This window comes from Nansenia antarctica, assembly GCF_963989245.1.
Source record: "Nansenia antarctica genome assembly, chromosome: 11".
In the NCBI taxonomy this organism is placed as follows: Eukaryota; Metazoa; Chordata; class Actinopteri; order Argentiniformes; family Microstomatidae; genus Nansenia; species Nansenia antarctica.
Genome location: NC_137681.1, coordinates 9,982,264 through 10,002,992, shown reverse-complemented (window position 1 = coordinate 10,002,992; position 20,729 = coordinate 9,982,264). Strand labels below are relative to the sequence as shown.

At 49.2% G+C, this 20,729-nt stretch overlaps 1 protein-coding gene across 2 annotated transcripts in view; it reads right to left on the bottom strand.

Annotated features, from left to right (window-relative positions):
* Positions 1-5,297: 5,297 nt before the first annotated feature.
* fam53b (family with sequence similarity 53 member B) overlaps positions 5,298-20,729 on the bottom strand; it is a 20,778-nt gene continuing 5,346 nt past the window's right edge. For both annotated transcript variants that reach the window (XM_080541450.1, XM_080541449.1), the window contains exons 2-5: positions 15,983-16,213; positions 14,674-14,728; positions 12,184-12,962; positions 5,298-6,462 (exon numbers count right to left, since the gene is read on the bottom strand). In XM_080541450.1, the coding sequence (XP_080397576.1) occupies positions 6,103-6,462; positions 12,184-12,962; positions 14,674-14,728; positions 15,983-16,072 (1,284 nt within the window). In that variant the 5' untranslated portion in view covers positions 16,073-16,213 and the 3' untranslated portion in view covers positions 5,298-6,102. The remainder of the gene's footprint in view (positions 6,463-12,183; positions 12,963-14,673; positions 14,729-15,982; positions 16,214-20,729) is intronic.

The window sequence follows — 20,729 nt, the reverse complement described above, 5'->3', positions numbered from 1 at the left end:
TTTCTTCCTTCTTCCAGAGGTGTCGAGTATTCAGCTGACACTCCGAAATTGACATTGTGTTTGGCACTCTAGGCCGCCGCACATCAAGACGCACAGTAGATGTTAAACACCAGCCAGCCCAGACGTCCCCCTCACACAATAAAGTCAATAAGCCAGACGTTTATCAGACTGTTGTTTCCCCTACTTTCAGCTAGAGGCCAGTGGGAGAGAGAGATAGGCCACAGCTCACCTTTCGTGTCAGATGAAGAGTTCACCCCCCCCACACCCTCCCTCCATGGCAGAATACTACAAACTAGAGCTGGTGTGAGAGCTGATACCTAAACCCTACCGGATTGGCCTCAAGGTCAGGCGCCATTTCACCGTAATAACGTGACAGATGACATGCAGGAGGAGGATCTCTCTGGAGACGGTGACAGGTAAACAGGTCTGCTGATATATTCCCTTCCCTAAGTGCCGCCAATTGATTACTTCACTGAGGCTACAGTCTCTGGCAGGATTACCTTTCCAACCAACCCTGATGACCTCATTTTCGGAGGACAAGTCTGGACATGCATGACCTCAGTCTTATCCGGGAAGGATTGACAGCCGCCGTCGTCAATCCGTGTCAATCATGTGCTGACTACGAGCTTTTTACCCTCCCCGACCCGTCCACTTCTTTTTTTCATGACTGAACGATACATTAGCCTGTCACCTTTCATACTGCATTTCAACACATCAGTGTTTGGTTATCCAATATTCGGTCTGAAAGCCAGACAACTCCTCTGTTGACATGCAGTGGGTGCGTCTGAAGTACATTCTGTGTAAGAGTGTTGTGTTATTCAAGGTCATTGACACTTCGCAGATAAGCAGAGTTTCATGCCCAAGTTTCACATGTCGTTAGATGAATCAGAGAGGTCGAAGGGAGCCTTGTTGTTGTCACTCCCCACAGAAGCCGATCCCTCGACGCTCTCCGATCAGACGGACAGCTTCTCTTGACCAGACAGACTTGCCTTGTGTGTTTGAGATTGCAACGAGGCTGGCTGGCATTCTTCTCCTAAAGTAACTTTAACAACCATGTCATATCAAAATGAACTGCAAGATGTTTCTAATCGGTGCTGTTAGGGTCCTGTGCTCTGGTTGTAACATGATCGTGACTGTGCATGAGAGAGAGAGATGATGATGATGTCCCCACCCTCTCTTTTCCCTGCTCCCCTCCCTCACCTAAGGTCATAAAGCTTGATGATCTCATCTCCATATTACTTTGATTGACACTTGGGGGACATAGCGTGTGTCTCACATGAGAGAGGGGGGGGGGGGGGGTTACGTGGGGGCGGGTGGAGTGTGTGTGTGTGTGTCTCATTAAATTATCTAGTTCTGTTCTCTATTACTGTAGCAGCACCCACCCAAACGTGCTCGGGGAGGCCCCTTGTGTGGTGAGTCTGTAGGGGTCTGGACACACACTCTCTCCCTAAGCCAGCAGCCACATACTACGATTCTCTGTCATCTGTTTGCACAGGGGGTCGTCTTACACGGCACACACACACACACACACACAACACTGCCGCTCTTGTAGCACATACACTACGTTTACCCCTCTGTAAATGACTGCCAGCTGCGTGTTACCTTGAGCTTTCATCTCCGCTCTTTGGGCTCTTCCTGTTCAGCAGGAAAAAGCGTCGGTCAGCTGACCAGAAAGGCAGAAGGCACACACGGGCGGCACACCTGCAGCTCGGGATTCCGCTGTAACCCGTGGAAACACACACTGTTTTTTCATACCAGCCCCATTATTATGCCCGGTTGCCTCCCTTTTGTGAGTGGAGCAATGTTCCATGCGAAGAAGGCCTCTCGCTTTCTTTCAGGAGCCAAGCCGCTTGTTTTCCCCTTGTTTCATCACTCTCCTTCCCCAGCGGACAGCTGTGCCAACAGCGCTCTGACAGCACTCTATAGTGTGGGAGGGCTCTCTGAAATTTCAGCGCTCTTTGGCTTTGGAACAGCAGCAGCCCAAATTCCCTCCCTCCCCTCCCCTTCCCTTCCCTTCCCTCCCCTCCTTCCTCCCTCACCCTCAGTGTCTTTACAAGCGATCGGAGGAGTGCCCTCGTCGGTTCACACAGAGAGCACGCTGTACCCTCGCTAACACGCACACAGGCGGCGTCACAGACGTCCCTCCGCCGGGGGACACGACCCCGAGCCAACTGTCCAACGAGGCCTGAGAAGCTCCACTCCCGTCCCGAGACACACAAAGCACGGCCCTATGACGTCATCACGCCCCGTGTGTGTTTCTGAGTAGGGTGAGTGGGTGGGTCATACAGTACCATCTCTATGTAGAGAGAGAGAGGAATATGCGCGGTTCTGGAGGAGAACAGACATCAGACCGGAGCGGGTTCGGTGGCTTATCTCTGAGCAGAGCTGGCTTGAGATCAGAGGCTGCCTCTTAATGCAGTGCTGGGCCATGCCCGTCCCACGGAGGTGTCCTGTTGCCTTTTGTAAAAGGCAGGCCCATTCAGACCGAGTTCTCACACCCACGATCCCATAATCCCGTTTCTGGAGGGACACCTCCCGGTACTGAACCCGACGCTCAAACAAATCAAACAGAGCATGTGTCAGTTTTAACCCTCCTTTGACGTGAGCAGGCTTGTACAGCTCTGAGTGGGTGGGGACTTAGAGGGATCTCCTGAACTTTAGGGTAGGGCACATAGGGCATAGCTATGTGCTTACACACCTTAACATCTGTCAGGGAGGTTTGATATAAATGCTTTTGAGAATCCAGTCACGCTGACTGGATGATGAAGTTCCTAAAAGTCGTCTCTTGCTTGGCTTCACGTGATCTTTAAACAATACGTGTACAGGTACAGTATGTACACTGTAGCGCAATTAATGTAAAAATGTGCTACTTCTCTAAGAAAATGAGAAGTCAGGTTTCTGCTCCTCTCTGCACTGTCTACATGACTGGAGAGTTGGATCATACCGTGTAATTGTGTCAATTTCAAGGACGGACTGAATTGAAATTGAGATGATTAGCTAGTAGTAGGCTGCGTGTTCACTGTGGTAGTATTCCACTTACAAGGCGTCTAATGGTAATGAACAGCTGTTTCAAGGACAGACCACCGGTGTAGCCCGAGTGTAATGTGCCTTGCACCATGTGCAATCGGTAACCAAGGGTTACAACCAACACACTCGAGTAGAAGTTTCACTAGAAAAAGCCCAAAGTCTGCATTTACTCTACTGGAAATGTTTTGTGGCCACGCAGCCAGGGAGTGTTTTGTTCGCCCCTGACCACATGAGAGCTGCCGCAGCTCAGGGTAGTCGGCACGGCTTGCTGGCACGGCGAGAGGAACCAGGGCCTACTTTCAGTCTCGAATGTCAGAGGCCTACGCTGTTTGTTTTGTGTGTGCGTGTGTCTCTATTTATTGTTACTGTGTGGAAAAGGCAAAGTGAAAAGTGGTGCTGTGTATTATTAATGAATTGGAAGCACTAGAGCAAAACACTGTGTCTAGAACGTCACTACTGCACGAGTATGGATACAGTATATCGGGTCATGTTTTGTCAGTACTGGTTAGGGTCCCTCTCAAGCATGCAGGCACACTGCAAACAGAGCCATGCAACACCCCTCCAGCAGCCTGCTCCTATCTAGCCACAGAACACAGCCTCCTTTCATTTCTGCCACCCTGCTGATTAAAGGTTGGGGGGCCTGTCTGTCTGTCTGTCTGTCTCTCTCTCTGAACAGCACATTTACAAGGTCCCGTTCTCTCATTTCCCTTCTGCACTCATTATCCCCACATGGTTTATGGAGTGAGAAAGACTCCTTGTAACATAGTCATAGGCAGGCTCTCTGACTGAGTGAAGAGGACTTTCAGTGTGAAAGCAGCCAGTAGATACCCAGATGACAGCATAATTCCATTAAAGGAATACCACTGGCCTTTAAGTCAAGTTTAAGTTGGCAATCATTCTTTGCGTGGTATTTGAGCCTGGGGTACAGTGTGTCAACAAGTCCTACGATAGCTGCGTTTGTACAGTGGTTAGGGGAATTCGTCTTAAGGCTACACTTCATGCATGTGAAGAATGAGTGACATCGCATTACAAGTCTGAACCACGATGCCAGATGCAGCCCAAAGGCCTGGCGACATACAGCTGAAGGAGGGCGAAAAAAAATGGAGACAGAGAGAGGGAGGCTGAGGGTTCAGAAAGGCTCCAGGGCTGGGAGGGGAACCAGAGAAGGACAGACAGAGCAGAGACACGAGAGAGAGAGAGAGAGAGAGAGAGAGAGAGAGAGAGAGAGAGAGAGAGAGAGAGAGAGAGAGAGTGAGAGAGAGAGAGAAAGCAGAGAGAGAAAGCAGAGAGAACAGCGACAGAGTGAGGTTTCACACAGGCTCCAGAACTCGGCGGGGAACCAGAGAAAGAGAGCAGAGAGAGATAGAAAGAGAGAGAGAGAGAGAGAGAGAGAGACAGAGAGGCAGTGAGAGAGAGAGAGAGACAGAGAGAGAGAGAGAGACAGAGAGAGAGAGAGACAGAGAGAGAGAGAGAGAGAGAGACCAGAGAGAGAGAGAGAGAGACAGAGAGCAGAGAGAGGCAGAGAGAGAGCAGGGGGAATAGAGAGAGAGAGAGGCAGAGAGAGAGAGAGAGACAGAGAGGCAGTGAGAGAGAGAGAGAGAGGCAGAGAGAGAGAGAGAGAGGCAGAGAGAGAGAGAGAGAGAGAGAGGCAGAGAGAGAGAGAGAGAGAGAGGCAGTGAGAGAGAGTGAGAGAGAGAGAGAGAGAGAGCAGGGGGAAGAGAGAGAGAGAGCAGCAGCAGCAGCAGCAACCCTGACACATGGCCCACATTCACAGCCGCCTGGCCCGGCCTCCCACGTCACTCTGCTGCTCCTCAGAGAAAAAGGCCCTTTGTTCCCCCAGCCCAGGGAGGGAAGGAGGGAGAGAGGTCTCTGGGGTGAACCGCCACTCCACCACTCCGCCCGCCATTTAACGGGGACGGGACTTCCCACCCAAGCCCCCCCCTGGCTCCCCTGCTCCAACACACAAACACCGGGTCATCAGAGTATGTCCACTGACTAAGGCCCTGGTGACTATTTCTGCTTCTGCTGCTTCCTGTTAGTACGAGGTCATTCTGCATGTTGTCACCACAAGGGCAACTTCAATAACAACCACAGTATCTCTATGTTGAGCTCCCTCATTGTCTTAGGTGTCACAACAGCTATCTCCCCGCTCTCGGACGAGACGTGGACCGAAATAAATGCAAATGCAGATTTCCTGAAGTGAAGACACTTGAAAAACGCTTCACTTGAAAAAGATGACAAAACGACAGAATATTACAAACGACACATTTAAAACGGTGTTTATTTGTATAGAAATATGTTCATGTTTTACATAGCTTTGTAGTTACAAATTGTAAAAAGAAGGAATATTAACGCTATTAGCATCGCTAAACTCAAGTCTCTCTCAAACAAAGAGAATAGATCTCAATAGCCCGTTGTTATTGTGTGAAATGTTAAGCCCGTTGATATACTGTATAGGTTTGTGTGTGCGTGCAAATTCATTTTTTGCTGTAAGACAGGAAGGAATCAATCTACCGACAAGAAGCTCTACACGTCCTCTCCGTCTGCGTCATGTGACCCGTGTACTATGGGAGGAAGCGTCATTGAGAAACATCCACTATTCCTAGTGCAGAGAATTTGTACAAACCTGCTGTCTATTCTCTCCATACCAAGTACATTCAGGTATTCAGGCTAACAGAGAAATGCTTTAAGAACCCATGACAACAGAGACCCTCCCTCCCTCGCGCCTCCCCTCCCCAAGAACAAGGCCAGTAGGCTGGAACGGTGTGTGTTTGTCCTGTCTCCCTCTGGAACGCACAGAGACAGGATACTACACGGGAGGACTAACACACAGTCACCACAGGGCCCGGTTGGGTCGCAAAGCTCCTTCTCAATGTCTCCACAGTCAACAGTGTCCTCAGTCAGAGCAAGTGCCTGGGAGGGGGTGTGTGTGTGTGGGGGTCTCGGCTATCCCCCGTTCGCTACTCCACTTGCTTTGTGTCCTTTTAAGACTCTTTTACATGGTTTATCTACTGTACCACCTAGAGATCGCCTTTCACAGTCTCTTTCTCCCTGAGAGTGGTACTGTAGCTTAGTTCAGTTCCTCTCAATCTGCTCAATGTCAAGCTCGCCCCCCAGCTGATACGCATCTTTCCTGGCGCCGCAAAGGTCCGCCCAGAGGGGCTCGCGGTCCTTCCCATTGGCCGTCCCGGGTGTCATGTCACCGTAGCCCGGGGAGACCCAGCCCAGCTCCTCAATGGTGGGGTCCTGGCCGGTGCCTCTGGTGACTCCGCCCTCTTTGGTGCCAGGCGGAACGCCCAAGCCCTGGTCGCTCTCGGAGGTGAAGTCAGTCTCACATTGGGGGGTGCTCCTGAGAATGGGCGTGGCCTGGCTGGATGGACAGCAGTCGTCCCCTGTGATCCCAGGGCAGCTAAGGCTGTGGAAATTCCGAAGTTTCTGTGAGAGAAAAAAAAGAAGAAAAAAAGAGAGAACACATTCTGTTTAGAATATTTTCTTGTAAACCACAAGAAACATAAACTACAGCAAACAAGTATAATCCTTGGACTGGAGTAAAGCAAAACACGGAACAGCCAGGTCCAGTCTCCATGCAGCATATATTGGCAGTTGCCACAGCTGGTCTCTATGGTGATGGAATATTTGGTCAATATATTTATCACCGGACATTTTCCCCACCGCATGGACCAAAGTCCTCCCTGCCGCCTGTCTGTCAGGCCCTGGAGCAGAGCAGGACACAAGCCCAAGTCCACCACCACAGGCCCATTCCAGGAATACAATCATGACACTGTACTCATGGTACAGTACGGAAGCCTAAGAGGGTCACCAAAGTCAGAGAGCTGGCTACAGCTTACATCTTTGCTGGGTTTATAAAAAAAGAAATATATATATATATATAAAATAAAAAAAACAGCAACCAAGAAGCTCCTTCACTGGAAGGAGTTTAAATTTAGAAATGCGTTACAGTTTGGAGCAACTGGTGGTTTGACGGAGTGGGATGAGTGAGTTCTTGCCGGCGCTCTGGGGGGGGAGTGGGCAGATACCCTGGGGTAGTCAAGTCATCACTCATGTCAGGGTTTTGGACTGCTAGTGCCCCTGCCACTGGCCCGGCTCTGACGGCTGCACAATGAGCACATACATCTGGGAGCTCATGTGAATTCCTCAGGCAGATCCACATGTGCCAGCACTGCTGCAGGCGTATCAGGCTCCTCGACAGCTGGCCTCGGTCGGCCAGAGGAGGCTGTGTTACAGAGGAGCCCCCCCGCCCCCCCCTTGACAATCTGTACAGCAAGTGCAGACGGGGAAGGGCAGCTGTCCCCTCATGCCTGACCTCCATAGGGTTAGGGCCCGGGGACCCAGGAGAATAGAGAGTCATTATGGAACATCATGTAATTCAGTACAGTATTTGCATGTAGTTGCTGAGCCTATAATCTCACACGAGGGAGGAGCACGCACGTACGCACACACGTACGCACGCACGCACGCAGACAGGCAGGCAGACACACGCATACGAGCGCACGCACGCGCAGGCATACACACATACACAAACACAGAGGATTAGCCTAGCTGAGAGAACTTTGGGGTAGGCTTGTGAAAGAGGTTGGGGAAAAAAGGAGGGGACTGGAAACTAGTGATCCCTATCCCAGAACCCCCCGGTCCAGAGATGGCAGGAGGAGCCCTGCTGTTTTCCTTGGCTCAGTCCAACCGGGCCCATTCCTCAACACCAGTGTGTGCATGCCCCCCCCCCAGACCCAGGCCCAGGGGCCCCAGACCAGGACGGCTGCCCGCTCCATTACCGACCGCGGCTCACGCATACATCACTGATACAGAGCAGGCCTAGAAAATAATGAATGACCACTTTACTAGCCCTTATTCAGGCCTGATAGCTGAATAATCTGATGAGAGAAGAGTTAGAGTGAGAAAAACACCTCTCTAGGGTCTGGGAGAGGTTTGGGGTGGGAGTTATTGAACACCACCTCTGGTAGAAGAGGCTGCAGGCTTCACCTCCGGCCCTCCGGCCCCTGGCCCAGAGTGGTGTAATGGAGACCAGAGTAGAGGCGCCCCATCCATAACGACCTTGAGGCCCAGTCAATAGCGTGGCTTATCAATAGCTCATGAGGCACACTTGTGCAATTGCGCAGTGATCCGCCGACTGAGCAGAAATTCACTGAGATCAATAACTCTTTACCCGACACGCATCCCCAACAGATCTATAACCCCTGCTCCACTTCTACACACGCACGCACCCGGACACACGCACATACACACACGCCTGGTTCAGACTTGGGCTCAAATAGTATTTGAAATCATTTCACACACGTCTCTGTGCTTGATTTTGAGTTCGCCTGGCATAATGGCACCAATGGAATACTCCCAAAAGTATAACCCCTGCCCCGGCCTCCGACACTCCAGGCAGACTTTAATCTCGGGCAGAATCAAACTCTCAAAGCATCTGAAAGGACTCCAAATACCAGGTTTGATTCTAACCCACACAGGGTAGCGGTTTCTCCCCGTGGAGAGACTATAAAGCCACTGTCATCTTAATAGAAGCCTTTAATGATGTCATGGCTGTATATGTGAAGAAGGCCATGTTGAGATGGTCTCAGTGTCATTTTAGAGCCTCTTCCCCTCACAGAAGCACCATTGACCTAACGAGAGCCATACCCCACTGGAGATACTCACAGTTTTCCAGGCCAAGAGGGAAGTCTGGAAGTCATTTTCCTCCCCCCAAGGCTAGGTCCTTAAACCAGAGTCACTTGGAGGGGGGGAATTCAATCCGATTTCTCCAAATCATACCAACGCGAAAGGAAGAAATCTGATTATTCCATTCATAGTAGTAGTAAAAATGTGGTCTCATGGTTTCAAAGTGGAGGCCGGTCTTTGACTAAGCCCTGGGCGGAGGCTAGAGTGCAAGCAGCAGCAGCACAGTATGAATGGAGAAGGACACAATGAAGATAGCCCTCGCCCTCCTGCTGACCAACAGCAGGAAAAACGTAATCTTAACAAACCTCGGGACCTCTGAAGTCTCTCAATGAAAACAATATTGTTAGCGCTGAAGGAATGTTCCTTTTCTTCTCTCCGACCCTCATCCCGGTCGGAGTGTGTATCGCTGCGGCGCTGCCGGTGTCACAGCAGCCCTGTTGTTAAGACACCGCTGAACTCTGGGTGACTCCCATATGGGCCAAGGCCATGGTCTGTTTATGACCCTGTGTGTGTGTGTGTGTGCGTTTGGGAGAAGAGGGCTCTGTGTGTGTGTGTGTGTGTGTGTCTGGTGGAGAACAGATAAACTCCTCTCAGGGTATAGCTTAGTGGAGCAGGGTTAAGACATGTCCACCATAACAGCTGGTTAGTGAACCAACCATGACTGAGTAAAAAAAGAAAGAAAAAAACCCCCCATAGAGATATGGATATGTATGAATCCAGTGGGGGGGAAGGTGCACTATAGTCTCTTGTTTGATCCCTTCATTTCAGGAGAGGGTGAGCCACATCATGATTTGGCTCGCCGCAGTTTTGTCTATAAGAACAGGAGCGTGTCTGTCCCACTGGTAGACCACCTCACTGACACGTGTCTCTGTCTCCAAACACCATCTGTTTCCTCAACACAGTCGTCAAGTCCGACATCTAAGGGCCGCCGTGCCTTAGTATCCTCCTACTCGCTCTCTGCTTTACATTTCACTGGTGCATGTGTAAACACATGCATGCTCACACAGACAGACAGACAGACAGACACACACACACAGACAGACAGACAGACAGAGAGACAGACAGACAGACAGACAGACAGACAGACAGAGACACACAGACAGACAGAGACACACAGACACACACACAGGAATGTAACCCAGGACAGGAGTTGTTACAAAAGATCACACTAATTTAATAATAGTACAGACAGTGCACCTTGGGGTGGAGAGGGGAGGACACAATAGCGTGAGTGACCTCAGAAAGTGTTTTGTTTATCCACCAGTGTGACGACGAAGGAGTGTCGCTCCTTTGAGATGGAGACTGATTGAGTGAGCAGAGCCTCCGGTCACTGACCCCCCATAGAGACTCATGAGTCAGAGTTTGTTTATGTAGACTCCAGACAATGGAGAGGAACCTGGAGGCAACTTGGCCTCGTGATCGACTTACAGTGGCAAGAAGAAGTAAGTGAACCCTTTGGAATTATCTGCATTTATGAATAAATCAGTCTTAAAATATGGTCTGATCATCATCTTCAAGTTACAATAATGAACAGACACAATCTGTTTTAACTCATAACACACACATTGTTATATTGTTATTGTCCATATTGAATACATCATTCAAACATTGTAGGCATTCACAGTGTAGGTTGGGGAAAGTATGTGAACCCCTAAGGCTAATGACTTCTACAAAAGCTAAATTGGAGGCAGGAGTTAGCCAACCTGGGGTTTGAGACGTGGGTTGTTTGAGGAGCTGTGCTTCCTGAGCTTGAACCTCATTATGTTAATCGAGTTGTTTTGAGATAACAACTGATATGAGAGTTGAACTGTATTCAGCAAACTGAAATGTGTTTTCAATTTAATCAATGAAAAGAGATTGGAGGTGTGGGTTAGAGATACTTTGACTTAGAGATACTTAACACACCCAAAAAAACACTTTGAGTTTGCTATTCACAAGAAGCATCTGCTGATGTGAGCCATGCCTCGCAAAAAAGAGATCTCAGGAGACCTACGATCAACCATTGTTCATTTGCATAAAGCTGGAAAGGGTCACAAACAAGGAGTTTAGATATTCATCAGCCCACAGTTAGACAAATTGTCTATAAATGGAGACGATTCAGTACTGTGGCTAATCTCCCTAGAAGTGGGCTCCCAGCCAAGATGACTCCAAAAGGCACAACACAGAATGCTCAATGAAGTAGAAAAAGAACCCTAGAGTAACAGCTAAAGGCTTGAAGGAATCATTGGAACTGGTTAACATCTCTGTTCATGAGTCTACCATTAGTAAAACATTGAACAGGCTTGGTGTCCATGGCAGGACACCACGGAGGAAGCTGCTGCTCTCCAAAAAAAAACATTGCTGCGCGCCTGAAGTTTGCCAAAGAGAACCGTGACACTCCACAGTGCTACTGTGAAAATGTTTGGGGGACTGATGAAACTAAGGTTGAATTGTTCAGGAAGAACATGCAGCACTATGTACGGCGTAAAAAGGGCACCACATACCAACATGAAAACATCATCCCAACAGTGAAGTATTGTAGAGGGAGCATCATGACTTGGGGTTTTGAGAGGAAAATGCCATCATTGAGAGGAAAATGAATTCCAAAGTTTATCAAGGATAACGTCAGGGTGGCTGTCCGCCAGCTGGAGCTCTGGAGAAGTTGGATGATGCAGCAGGACAATGACCCTAAACATCGAAGTAAATCTACTACGGAATGGCTTCAAAAAAAGAAATTCCGCCTTTTGGAGTGGCCCAGTCAGAGCCCAGACCGTAACCCAATAGAGATGCTGTGGAATGACCTCAAGAGAGCCGTTCACACCAGACATCCTAAGAATATGGCTGAGCTGAAGCAGTTCTGTAAGGAAGAATGGTCCAAAATTCCTCCTGAACGTGGCGCAGGCCTGATCCGCAGCTGCCGGAAGCTTGCTTGAGGTTATTGCTGCCAAAGGAGGTTCGACCAGTTATTACATCCAAGGGTTCACTTACTTTTTCCACTAGCACTGTGAATGTTCAATGGGTGTGTTCAATAAAGACATGAAAGATTATAATTGTTTGTGTGTTATTACCTTAAGCACCTTTGTGCTTGTCTATACTTGTGACTTAGATGAAGATCAGATCACATTTTATGACCAATTAATGCAGAAAACCAGGTATTTCCAAAGGGTTCACATAGTCTACTTTTCCTTGCCACTGTAAGTAAGATACAGCTAAAGTACTGAGAAGCGGAAGAATGTGGAAAAAGACACTCATGGGAATGACAAACATGTGAGAAATTCAAATAATGTGATTATTTACAGATAGTAATGGTTTAACAGGTATCAGATGACACCAACGATGGAACATCTTTTTTAGCTCCGGGAGAACACAGACAGCAGTGAATGTCCGCTGTACGTTTAATTGAATATATAAGGGTTAGGGTTATAAGGCTTTAAACATGCCATGGAAGTAGCCCCACCCCCCCTCTCCTCTCCAACCAACCTGGGTCATCTTGGCCAGGTCCAGAGAAGGCCTCTGTTTGTGTGAGTCGGCGGGTCTCCTGCGCTTCATGCCGATCTTCTTGTCGTTGAGGACGCAGGGCTGCGAGCGGCTCCGGGCCAGCCCCCCCTGCCCGGCGCGGCGCTCCAGCTCGGGCGTGGAGTCTGGCGAGCTGCGGGGGGACGTGGGCCCGTGGGGCTCGGCGAGGCAGATCTGTTCGTGAGAGAGGTAGAGGGGCTCTGAGGACAGGGAGGAGGAGGAGGAGACGGGGGGGGCCAGGGCGGAGAAGGAGGAGGGGCAGGGGAGGCGCTGGGTGAAGAAGGGCGGCTCCAGGGCGTTGGAGTGGGCGGGCAGGCTGAAGCTGGAGCTGCGCTGCATGGCGGGGAAGCCCGCGTGGGTCCCGGGGCCGCCGCGCTGCACGCTGCCCCCGCTGTGGCACCGCCGCTTCTCCACCGTGGTCCACACCCGCGAGCCCTGGGGGCGCCACGCCGAGCGGCAGCTGCCCAGCTCGTCGGAGCAGGAGAGGGAGCGGCACTGGCGTTTGCTGGGCGGGGCCGTGGAGGGGGAGGCGGCAGCGGCGGCGGCGGCCGCCTCGCTCAGGGTCAGGTCCTGCAGCAGGCTGGTGATGGTGCCCCCCGGGGCGCCCCCCACCACCTCTCGGCACCAGCGGGCCGGGCTCTGGTGCACCTCGGGCAGGACGTCCCACAGGCTCTCCAGGCTGGACCCCACCGGCGTCTGCTGCATGGCACAGCCACGACCCACGTCTAGCCACCTGCCCGTCTCTGGAACACAACAGAACAAACAGGGTCAGGGGAGACCAGACCCAACACACACACACACACACACACACACACACACACACACACACACACACACACACACACACACACACACTGACACAGCCAAATAAACATCATTCCTAAAAAAAGACCAGTGTACCTAAACCTATACTGTAGGTGTGTTCTATATTGATGTGAGCTATCAGGAGGTACCATGACAGGGCCTCTTGTTTACCTCCTAGTGTTAAAAGGAAGTAAAAGTTGGAGCTTGAGGCAGGCGGTTTGCCGTCAGAAACCATTCTTCTCGCAAGCAGAATGTAGGCAGGCGAGAGAGACAAAAGAACCAGAAATAGCAGCTCCTGGTTGCTGGAACGCTGCCATGACCTGGGGAGGCCTGCTGCACAGCCAACATCTGTGAGAGCCTCAGCATGGAAACTATCATATCATCACTCGATAGAACCATGTGCGGCACTTTCTACCGACACTCCTCTTATGTACATTGGGGTAGAGCATCTGGGGTGGAGCATCTCCCATAAAAGAATAAACAAGATACCATTCTGTAATCTGTAGTATGTATGGATAATCTGTCAATCTGTCAGCTGATCAGCGAGAACAGAGCTCTTACGTCTAACCCCAGAGCTATTTCTAACCATGTTTGGCCTTGTGACAATTTCCCGTCCTAAACATTCTCAGTAAACCTTATTATCAGGGCTGAGGAGGGTTAGAGTCTGGGGCTGGCGTCGATAGCAGACAACCCAGGGCTGTTTAAAAAAACAAAAAAACAAAAAAAGGCGGCTGCAGGTGGCGTGCGCGCCTGCCTGAGGTCACCGAGTGGGTCGGCCATTACGAGAGGTGCGTGCCGGACCTCGGACGACGCGGGCGTCAAATGGCTCGCTTCTGCTAGAGTTACACGTCTTTTTTTCCTACCGAGATAAAAATGTAAGAAATGCAGCCTTTACGTTGGCAGAGTGGCGAACAAAGGGCGCTCTGAGCAACACCTACCCCCCCCTCCTGATGCCCGAGTGTGCTGCTCTGCCAGTCATGGGGGACTTAGTGCCAGTTGACTGCTAGCACAACACCCTATTGATCTCCGATCGCCCCCCTCCCCCCCCCCCACCCCCCAGTAGAATTTGTTTATGGAAATGTCAACTGCCTCTGCTCTCTGGTCAAATGGTAAATCATTTGGGGAAAGTGAAAAGGGCATTCTGAAATCATCAATCAACAGGAACTGTCTCAACTGAGACAAGGAGAAAACTATGCAGGAAGACAAGTAGTTACTAATGCACACAGATTGCTGCAACACATTTATCAGGGACGTAACACCTGTCAGACATGTTTGACATCTACCGCTTGGCCGGGAACCAGATGCCGGGAGAGGCCGACTGCTCTTATTTCAATCATCTCTCGGTGAGGTGACAATACACCCCCGCCCCCCTCCCCTTCCCTTCCACACCCACCTCCCACTGTGGCCGATGGCACCTGACATTTAAGGGCCTTTGCAAGCTGTTCAAATGTGTCATAAGCACTTAATTACAGTTGAGTCCCAGTTTGCGATGTTAAGCAAAGCACAAAGAGTGACAACAATGAACGGCGGTAATATGAGAGGATAGGGGTGTGTGTGTGTCTGTGTGTGTGTTTTTGTGTGTGTGTGTGTGTGTCATGATTCAGAGAGAGGTCTATCTATACATCCATCTATTCTTTCATCAACACTCACCCATGACTCCGCAAGAGAAGAGGGCCGTTCCTTGGCTCATGGTCTGCGTCTGGCACTGTGGAAAACACGCGACACGTCAGGAAACAAACGACTTCCAACGGCTTCGGAAAACCCCCCCCGCGGAGGGAGCTCAAGTCCCCTCACCTCACCTCTGAAGCTTGTGTACTGTTACTGCACAGCGCACACATGCAGAAGCCTACATACAATGAAACAGGAAGTTCTAGCGAGCATCAACAGCCGACCCCCCCCACCCCCTCCCCCACCCCCCAAACACACACACACACACCCTGGATATGATTATGAAAAGCATAAGTCAACAAAGATGGGTCTATAAACCACAAACAGTTGTCTTTCTGTATGTCTGGTTTGTTAAAGAAGGGCAACTGCTGCTGCTGTGCCTGCGCTGTTATGTTAAAGTGGAATGTAGAGGAATGAGTTGTGTACCAGTGTGTAGAGGGCTGGGTCACGATGGATGGGGCGACTGCTGCCATGCCCAGTATAAAGTTACAGCGTTGGAAGTTAGCGTGCCAGTGTGTACTGTACATAAAGCGGAAGGCGACCGTTGCTGTAATGGATTCCCCCCCCCAGGCGAGGCCAGTCAGAGCAGTGAGCTACGAGACAAACCCCTCCACCTCAAACTGAGGATCAGCCCCCAAGGGAGGGTGGTGATGACTTCATTTCACGTGGCGAGAGAGAGAGAGAGAGAGGGCAAACTCAGTCCACATAACTGGGGGAATTTTTCACTCTGAGCAAAGTGAGGGAAAGTTCCCCTGGTAATGAAGGAATGAGTCAGAGTTGCCCGGCCTTGGGTAACCACTGTGCCCTCTCCTTTCTCTTTTGTTTCTCTGAGTGGAGGCTAATGAATGGAACTGGAGAGGATTCATTCAACCCAGATGACACACCCTTTATGATAACAATTTCAGCTATTCCAATGCCATCACTGGTTGATATAGTGATAAAAAAAACGATCATCTTTGTGGAGCAAATGACGGTTCAAATAACGGAACAGCTTTTGATTCGGTAGAGCGATGCTTTGGGAAGTTTTCGAGCAAATTCAACTCTGGGGAAGTTAAGTCGATTAGCACTTTAAACCATCATAAGCAACCCCTGTAATCGCAGGCTAATTCAGCCGCTGATTAACTTTGACAGAAAGCAGTACAATAATGATTTAAACACAGACTGTAACGGTGTTAAAAACAGACTTGGGGATGATGAATGTAGCAGACAGCATCAAGACATTATTCTTGATCAAGTAGAACACTACAAAACCACGCACAGTCATGCACCCAGTTGAAAAAAACGTGCTCACCAGCTCCAAATCCGGCGCTTTGGACGTTACATCATCGACACCCTTCTTTTCCAGTGTTTTCGTGTAAATGATTACCATGGCAATGCACATCTTTGCCACAATCTATTCCACTGCAGGCAAACAGGGTTGGAGGCCATCTTGACAGGCATCATAGTGTGGAGCAGGCTTGACTCTGGACTTCAGGATGCCCTTCAACTCCTCCGGGAATGTGCTTCACGCCTCAGACGAATCCTGCGCAGACACAAACATGGAAAAAAAAGATTAGAATTCTGTACATTCTGTTTCTCATCTACCCAGATCATGACCCTGTCCGGCTGGGGGGCAACACAGACCCCAAGAGGGCTTCCCCAAAGCATTGTATATCTCTCCAGCATTGTATCTCTGCACCTAAACCCCAACCTAGGCCCCTACTTAAAGCTCCTTTGAAGCTCTGACACAGACCCCCTCTCTCAGCATTTGAGGTTGACACCGACACTTGCAAAAATCTCTTGCAGCTACCAAAGTCAGTGGCTGAGAAAGTGGCACGTCAGTGTGGTTTTATATTATCTCACAAGCGAGATACATTCACAGCAACTTGTCACACATAATTGCACTCTCTCACAAACTTCTTTCTAGATATACTACCTACCTATATACCATCATGTACAGCCAACGTTTCAAAGTCAAGACTGACAGGAAGTGCTCTTCCTCTACTCCTTGCCTAACCGTTCTCTACAACATGCCTTCATCAGAGGTGGAAATCTGAACCTTGTTATTGTACTGCAGAACCATTAGTATGATTATCGGTCATCTGAGAGAGTGAGAGAGAGAGACTGAGAGAGAGAAGCAAGTTTCCTCAAAGTGTTCCACTGAAATAGAGATCGTAGCAGAGCAAAGTCAAAGTTGTGTAATTGAATCCTCAGAGGCTGGCTTGGAATAGCTGTGACCTTGCGGTTATCAAAACAACCCCCTTCGCATTAGTGCCGCGCCAACGGCTGTAAACCAGCTGATTAGCGACAGATGTAAATCTATGGAGTACAATCACTGTGTTTGATTAAAGCAGTACCTGATACCAAAGCACATACAAAAAAAAAAAAAGCCATGAAAAGATGTCAGTTTAGGGAAAGCAGGACAGTAAAAGGCAGGACAAGGGACAAGGGGTGTTGGAGGAGTCACATCACATGGATGAATGACAGAAGAAATACTGCAGAGAGAGCCAGAGGGAGGAGGAGGAGGAGAGAGCTGGTGTCTGTGAGACAAATGAGTGTTGTGTGGCTAATGATGAAACATCGTGGGAAAACAAAGAGATGACATCAGGGTGGTTGGGGGGGGAATCTATAATCAAAACATCACAAGACCCGGAGGGGCTGACTAGCGGTGCTTGGTGTCTTTTGCGCGCAGCATATGATTGCTATTACAAACACTTATCACATCACGAACACACAGGGTCCCTTCTTTTTTAGCCGTAACCTGGCTATATGTTCTCTGAACTGAGAGCAGGAAGGAGATTCAAAGGAGAGCAGAATTGGCTCGATCCGACTGGAGGCTAGCCGTGAATAAACCGGGCCACATCAAAGAGCGGAGCCGGGACAGGCCAAAAGCGGAGCAGACCGACTACAGTATACGTGACCATTAACTAAAGCACCACGTACCCAGTCAGAGATAACCAGGGACAGTCTGGAGCTGAGGAGGCCATTTATACATTAGCCATAATCACTTGGTCGCGTCACACAACCCGTCCAACGCACATGGCCTTTGACCCCAGGTCAAAGTGTTTATCCACGAGAAGCCTAGAAGCCTCTATGGTTACATTTGTTTGAAAGAGGGCATCGTGGGGTTAGGTTACTACGGTCACATTCGCCTAATTCTTGCATGGATGTCAATAGGTTTGCACGCAGGAATGAAGCAGTGTTGCACAAACAAACATAACTACCTTACCGCTTTGAAATGTATGTCAGACGTTGAAAACAAGTCCAACAGGCATAGGTCCAACCACCCCATCCAGTCTAGGTGTAGGCCAAATGTCCTGACAACGTTCCTGTCATTATCGCCATTAAGATAACCGCTTGAGGCAGTGGCAGGACTCCCATGCAAACTTGAACCCGGCACCCACTCCACTCCATTCCACTCCCTTTTGTCTCAGCTGATAGCTGTACTGCACTGCGAACACACCTTGCATAGTTGAACAATTTAATACAACAAAGTTTGATCCACAGCCAATGAAATTCAGTCAGGTTTTTTAGTGAGTTCACTATGTTTACAGCTTGAGTATGGTCACAGAGACAAGAAGCAGTTGCTTTGAGAGTTGGTCGGGTAACAAATTTTGTTTAGAAACTTCGAGGATAGCTCTGCTCAGATGGCAAATGGAAAACTGCTTTCCTTGGGAAACTCTCTCCTTGACTGTAATAGTGTTTGGCAGGGGCCTCCGCTTTCTCATGGAGGGACGAAACTGTAAAGCAAACGTACGGCGCGGGGCGTAACTAGACATGCTCCTGATGCTGTGCCATGCCCCTGCACATCCTGTCCTCTCCTCTCCTCTCGCATGTTCACTTCACACCACCAACCTCTCAGTGGTTGGAGATGCTGATAAAACATAACTGTGGTGTCATATTCATGACCTTATTGAACCCATCACCACACTCCTTGATCTGTAATCTCTAAATGCCTTCTACAGACTGATGGCTCTTTATCTGTGTGAGGATGGCAGCCACCGTGACAGCTGAGGGGCCTAATCTCACAGAGACTACTGAGGAATGTTCTCCAGTTCTGGCTGTTCACATGATGCCCACTCGCACTTGTCACAGACTTGACCTCAGAAGTGACTATGACCCTTCTATCAGGGCTACACACTTGGGCTAATTGGTGGAGCTGCACACTTCCTCTGTGGTCACTGCACACTTGCTCTGTGGTCACAGCAAAGCCTTCCAACCGTGGTATTTTGGGCTGTAAAAAGTTTTAGGCCTAACTGCAAGGCCATCTCAAAGTAAACTATGGAGGGAAAGAACTAGAGGAAACCACAGTGCCACTTAGTCAGCAACTTATCTTTTGCCATCACTCGAAACTGTTTTGGGTTCAATGGACACAGAGGCAGCATATTTCTCACTTCTCTTCTGTAAAGAACGAATTGAGAGAGCGGCGTATTAAACTCTTCAAAAAGAAATTGCAGTGTCCACTTTTCATAAAACTCACTGTCTGCAAAACAGGACCTACAAGTTGACATCTCTAAAAGGCCATCTGCAATATGGGAGTGGTAAGGGTTAAATACCTGCATTATAGCAAAGCTTCCCTGAGGACACAACTGCAAAGTCAAATGTACAGCACTGACTGTTTATGATGATAGCTAATTGCTTAGTTGTTTATCTACATGCTATACATTTCCCTGGTCTAAATAGACAAGTCTAACGAGTCTAAGAGCATGGAGTTGGACAATTAGACTAATCCATCTTAAGACACTTAAAGAGTTGACTTAACATTTTGCCTCGCAAGTCGCAACCGGTTCTATTATGACAATGGGGATCATACACATGCACCCCCCTAGATCATAGTCGAGGTAGCCTAACCTCCCTTCTGTATTCCTACAGACACGGCAGTGAGATCCGTGCTCCACGTTGAACAATCCCAGGATTGTGGCCCTCTCCGTAATCCTAGCGTCTGCTGAGCACCTGAGACGGCCCTAACCACAGGGGCTGAAATCTAACTCAGGGATTTGTGCTGCTGCCTGATCACTGGTGCCTGAGACAAGAATGCACACTAACCGATCCTCAGCTGCACCGAGTCGAGTGAGGAATTCACTGGGAGAAAAACTATGCCTGTTCCGGACAATGTCTCTGTCCCCCCCCTCATCATGCCATTGGCTGATTTGCGGTGTGTTTCTTTCAGCAGTCACACAGCTTGTACAGTTGGCAAAACATGTTCCATTATTTGGTCACTCATGCACATTCAAGCGGTTTCCCACGTCATGACGGTTCGTGTTGACAGAACAGATCATAAAGGCAGGACACAGCGGGAGCATGAAGACAACAAGACTGATAAAAGGAAAACCGGTTCAGCCTTTTTGCTGCACCACAGAACTTCACCCATTGTGAAATGGGAAAAAAATGTTTATGATGGAAACTTGACACTTCGGCTAGTTATGCTTAAAGTGTTGTAAACAACAGCCAATAAGGGGATTCCAGCCTCTCGTGGTACGCACCAAAACACGTTGTCAATATTTTACACACAGACCATAAAAAACGAGCGCAGAGAGTAGTAACAAGTAATAAACAAGTTAGGCTATAATATCCCATTTCTCCATTAACCGACAGAATTCTGAGAAGGAGTCGTGTTGGCTGACATGGCTCATTGCTGTGTCAGTGAATGCAGAGCAGCTCCCCACCACGCTGGAAACTAATCCCACCAACCTTGGTCGTGTGGTAATAAACTGATCTTGTATCTTTAACTTATGGCAAGGGTCTTGGCGGGTTATAGTACTCTTGAGATTTAAATCAATTAGTCATATTTTGTCCGCCTTTGGCAGGAAGCTATCCAGAATGTTTAGAGAAAAACCCAAACGCGATTACAGAGGGGAGGCCGACATCATGGGTTTTTTTCTGAAGTTGACTTGCAGACATGAGATTTCCAAATGTGAAAATGCAAACTCTGCCTTTACACGAACATTCATTCTGTTTCACACAAGAAAAACCAAACTATGTGTGTAATCTAGAAGATGAATAGCGAGCATTAGGAGGACTATAGTTTGGGGGCTTCAATAAGGCTTGGGTTGAGGGCC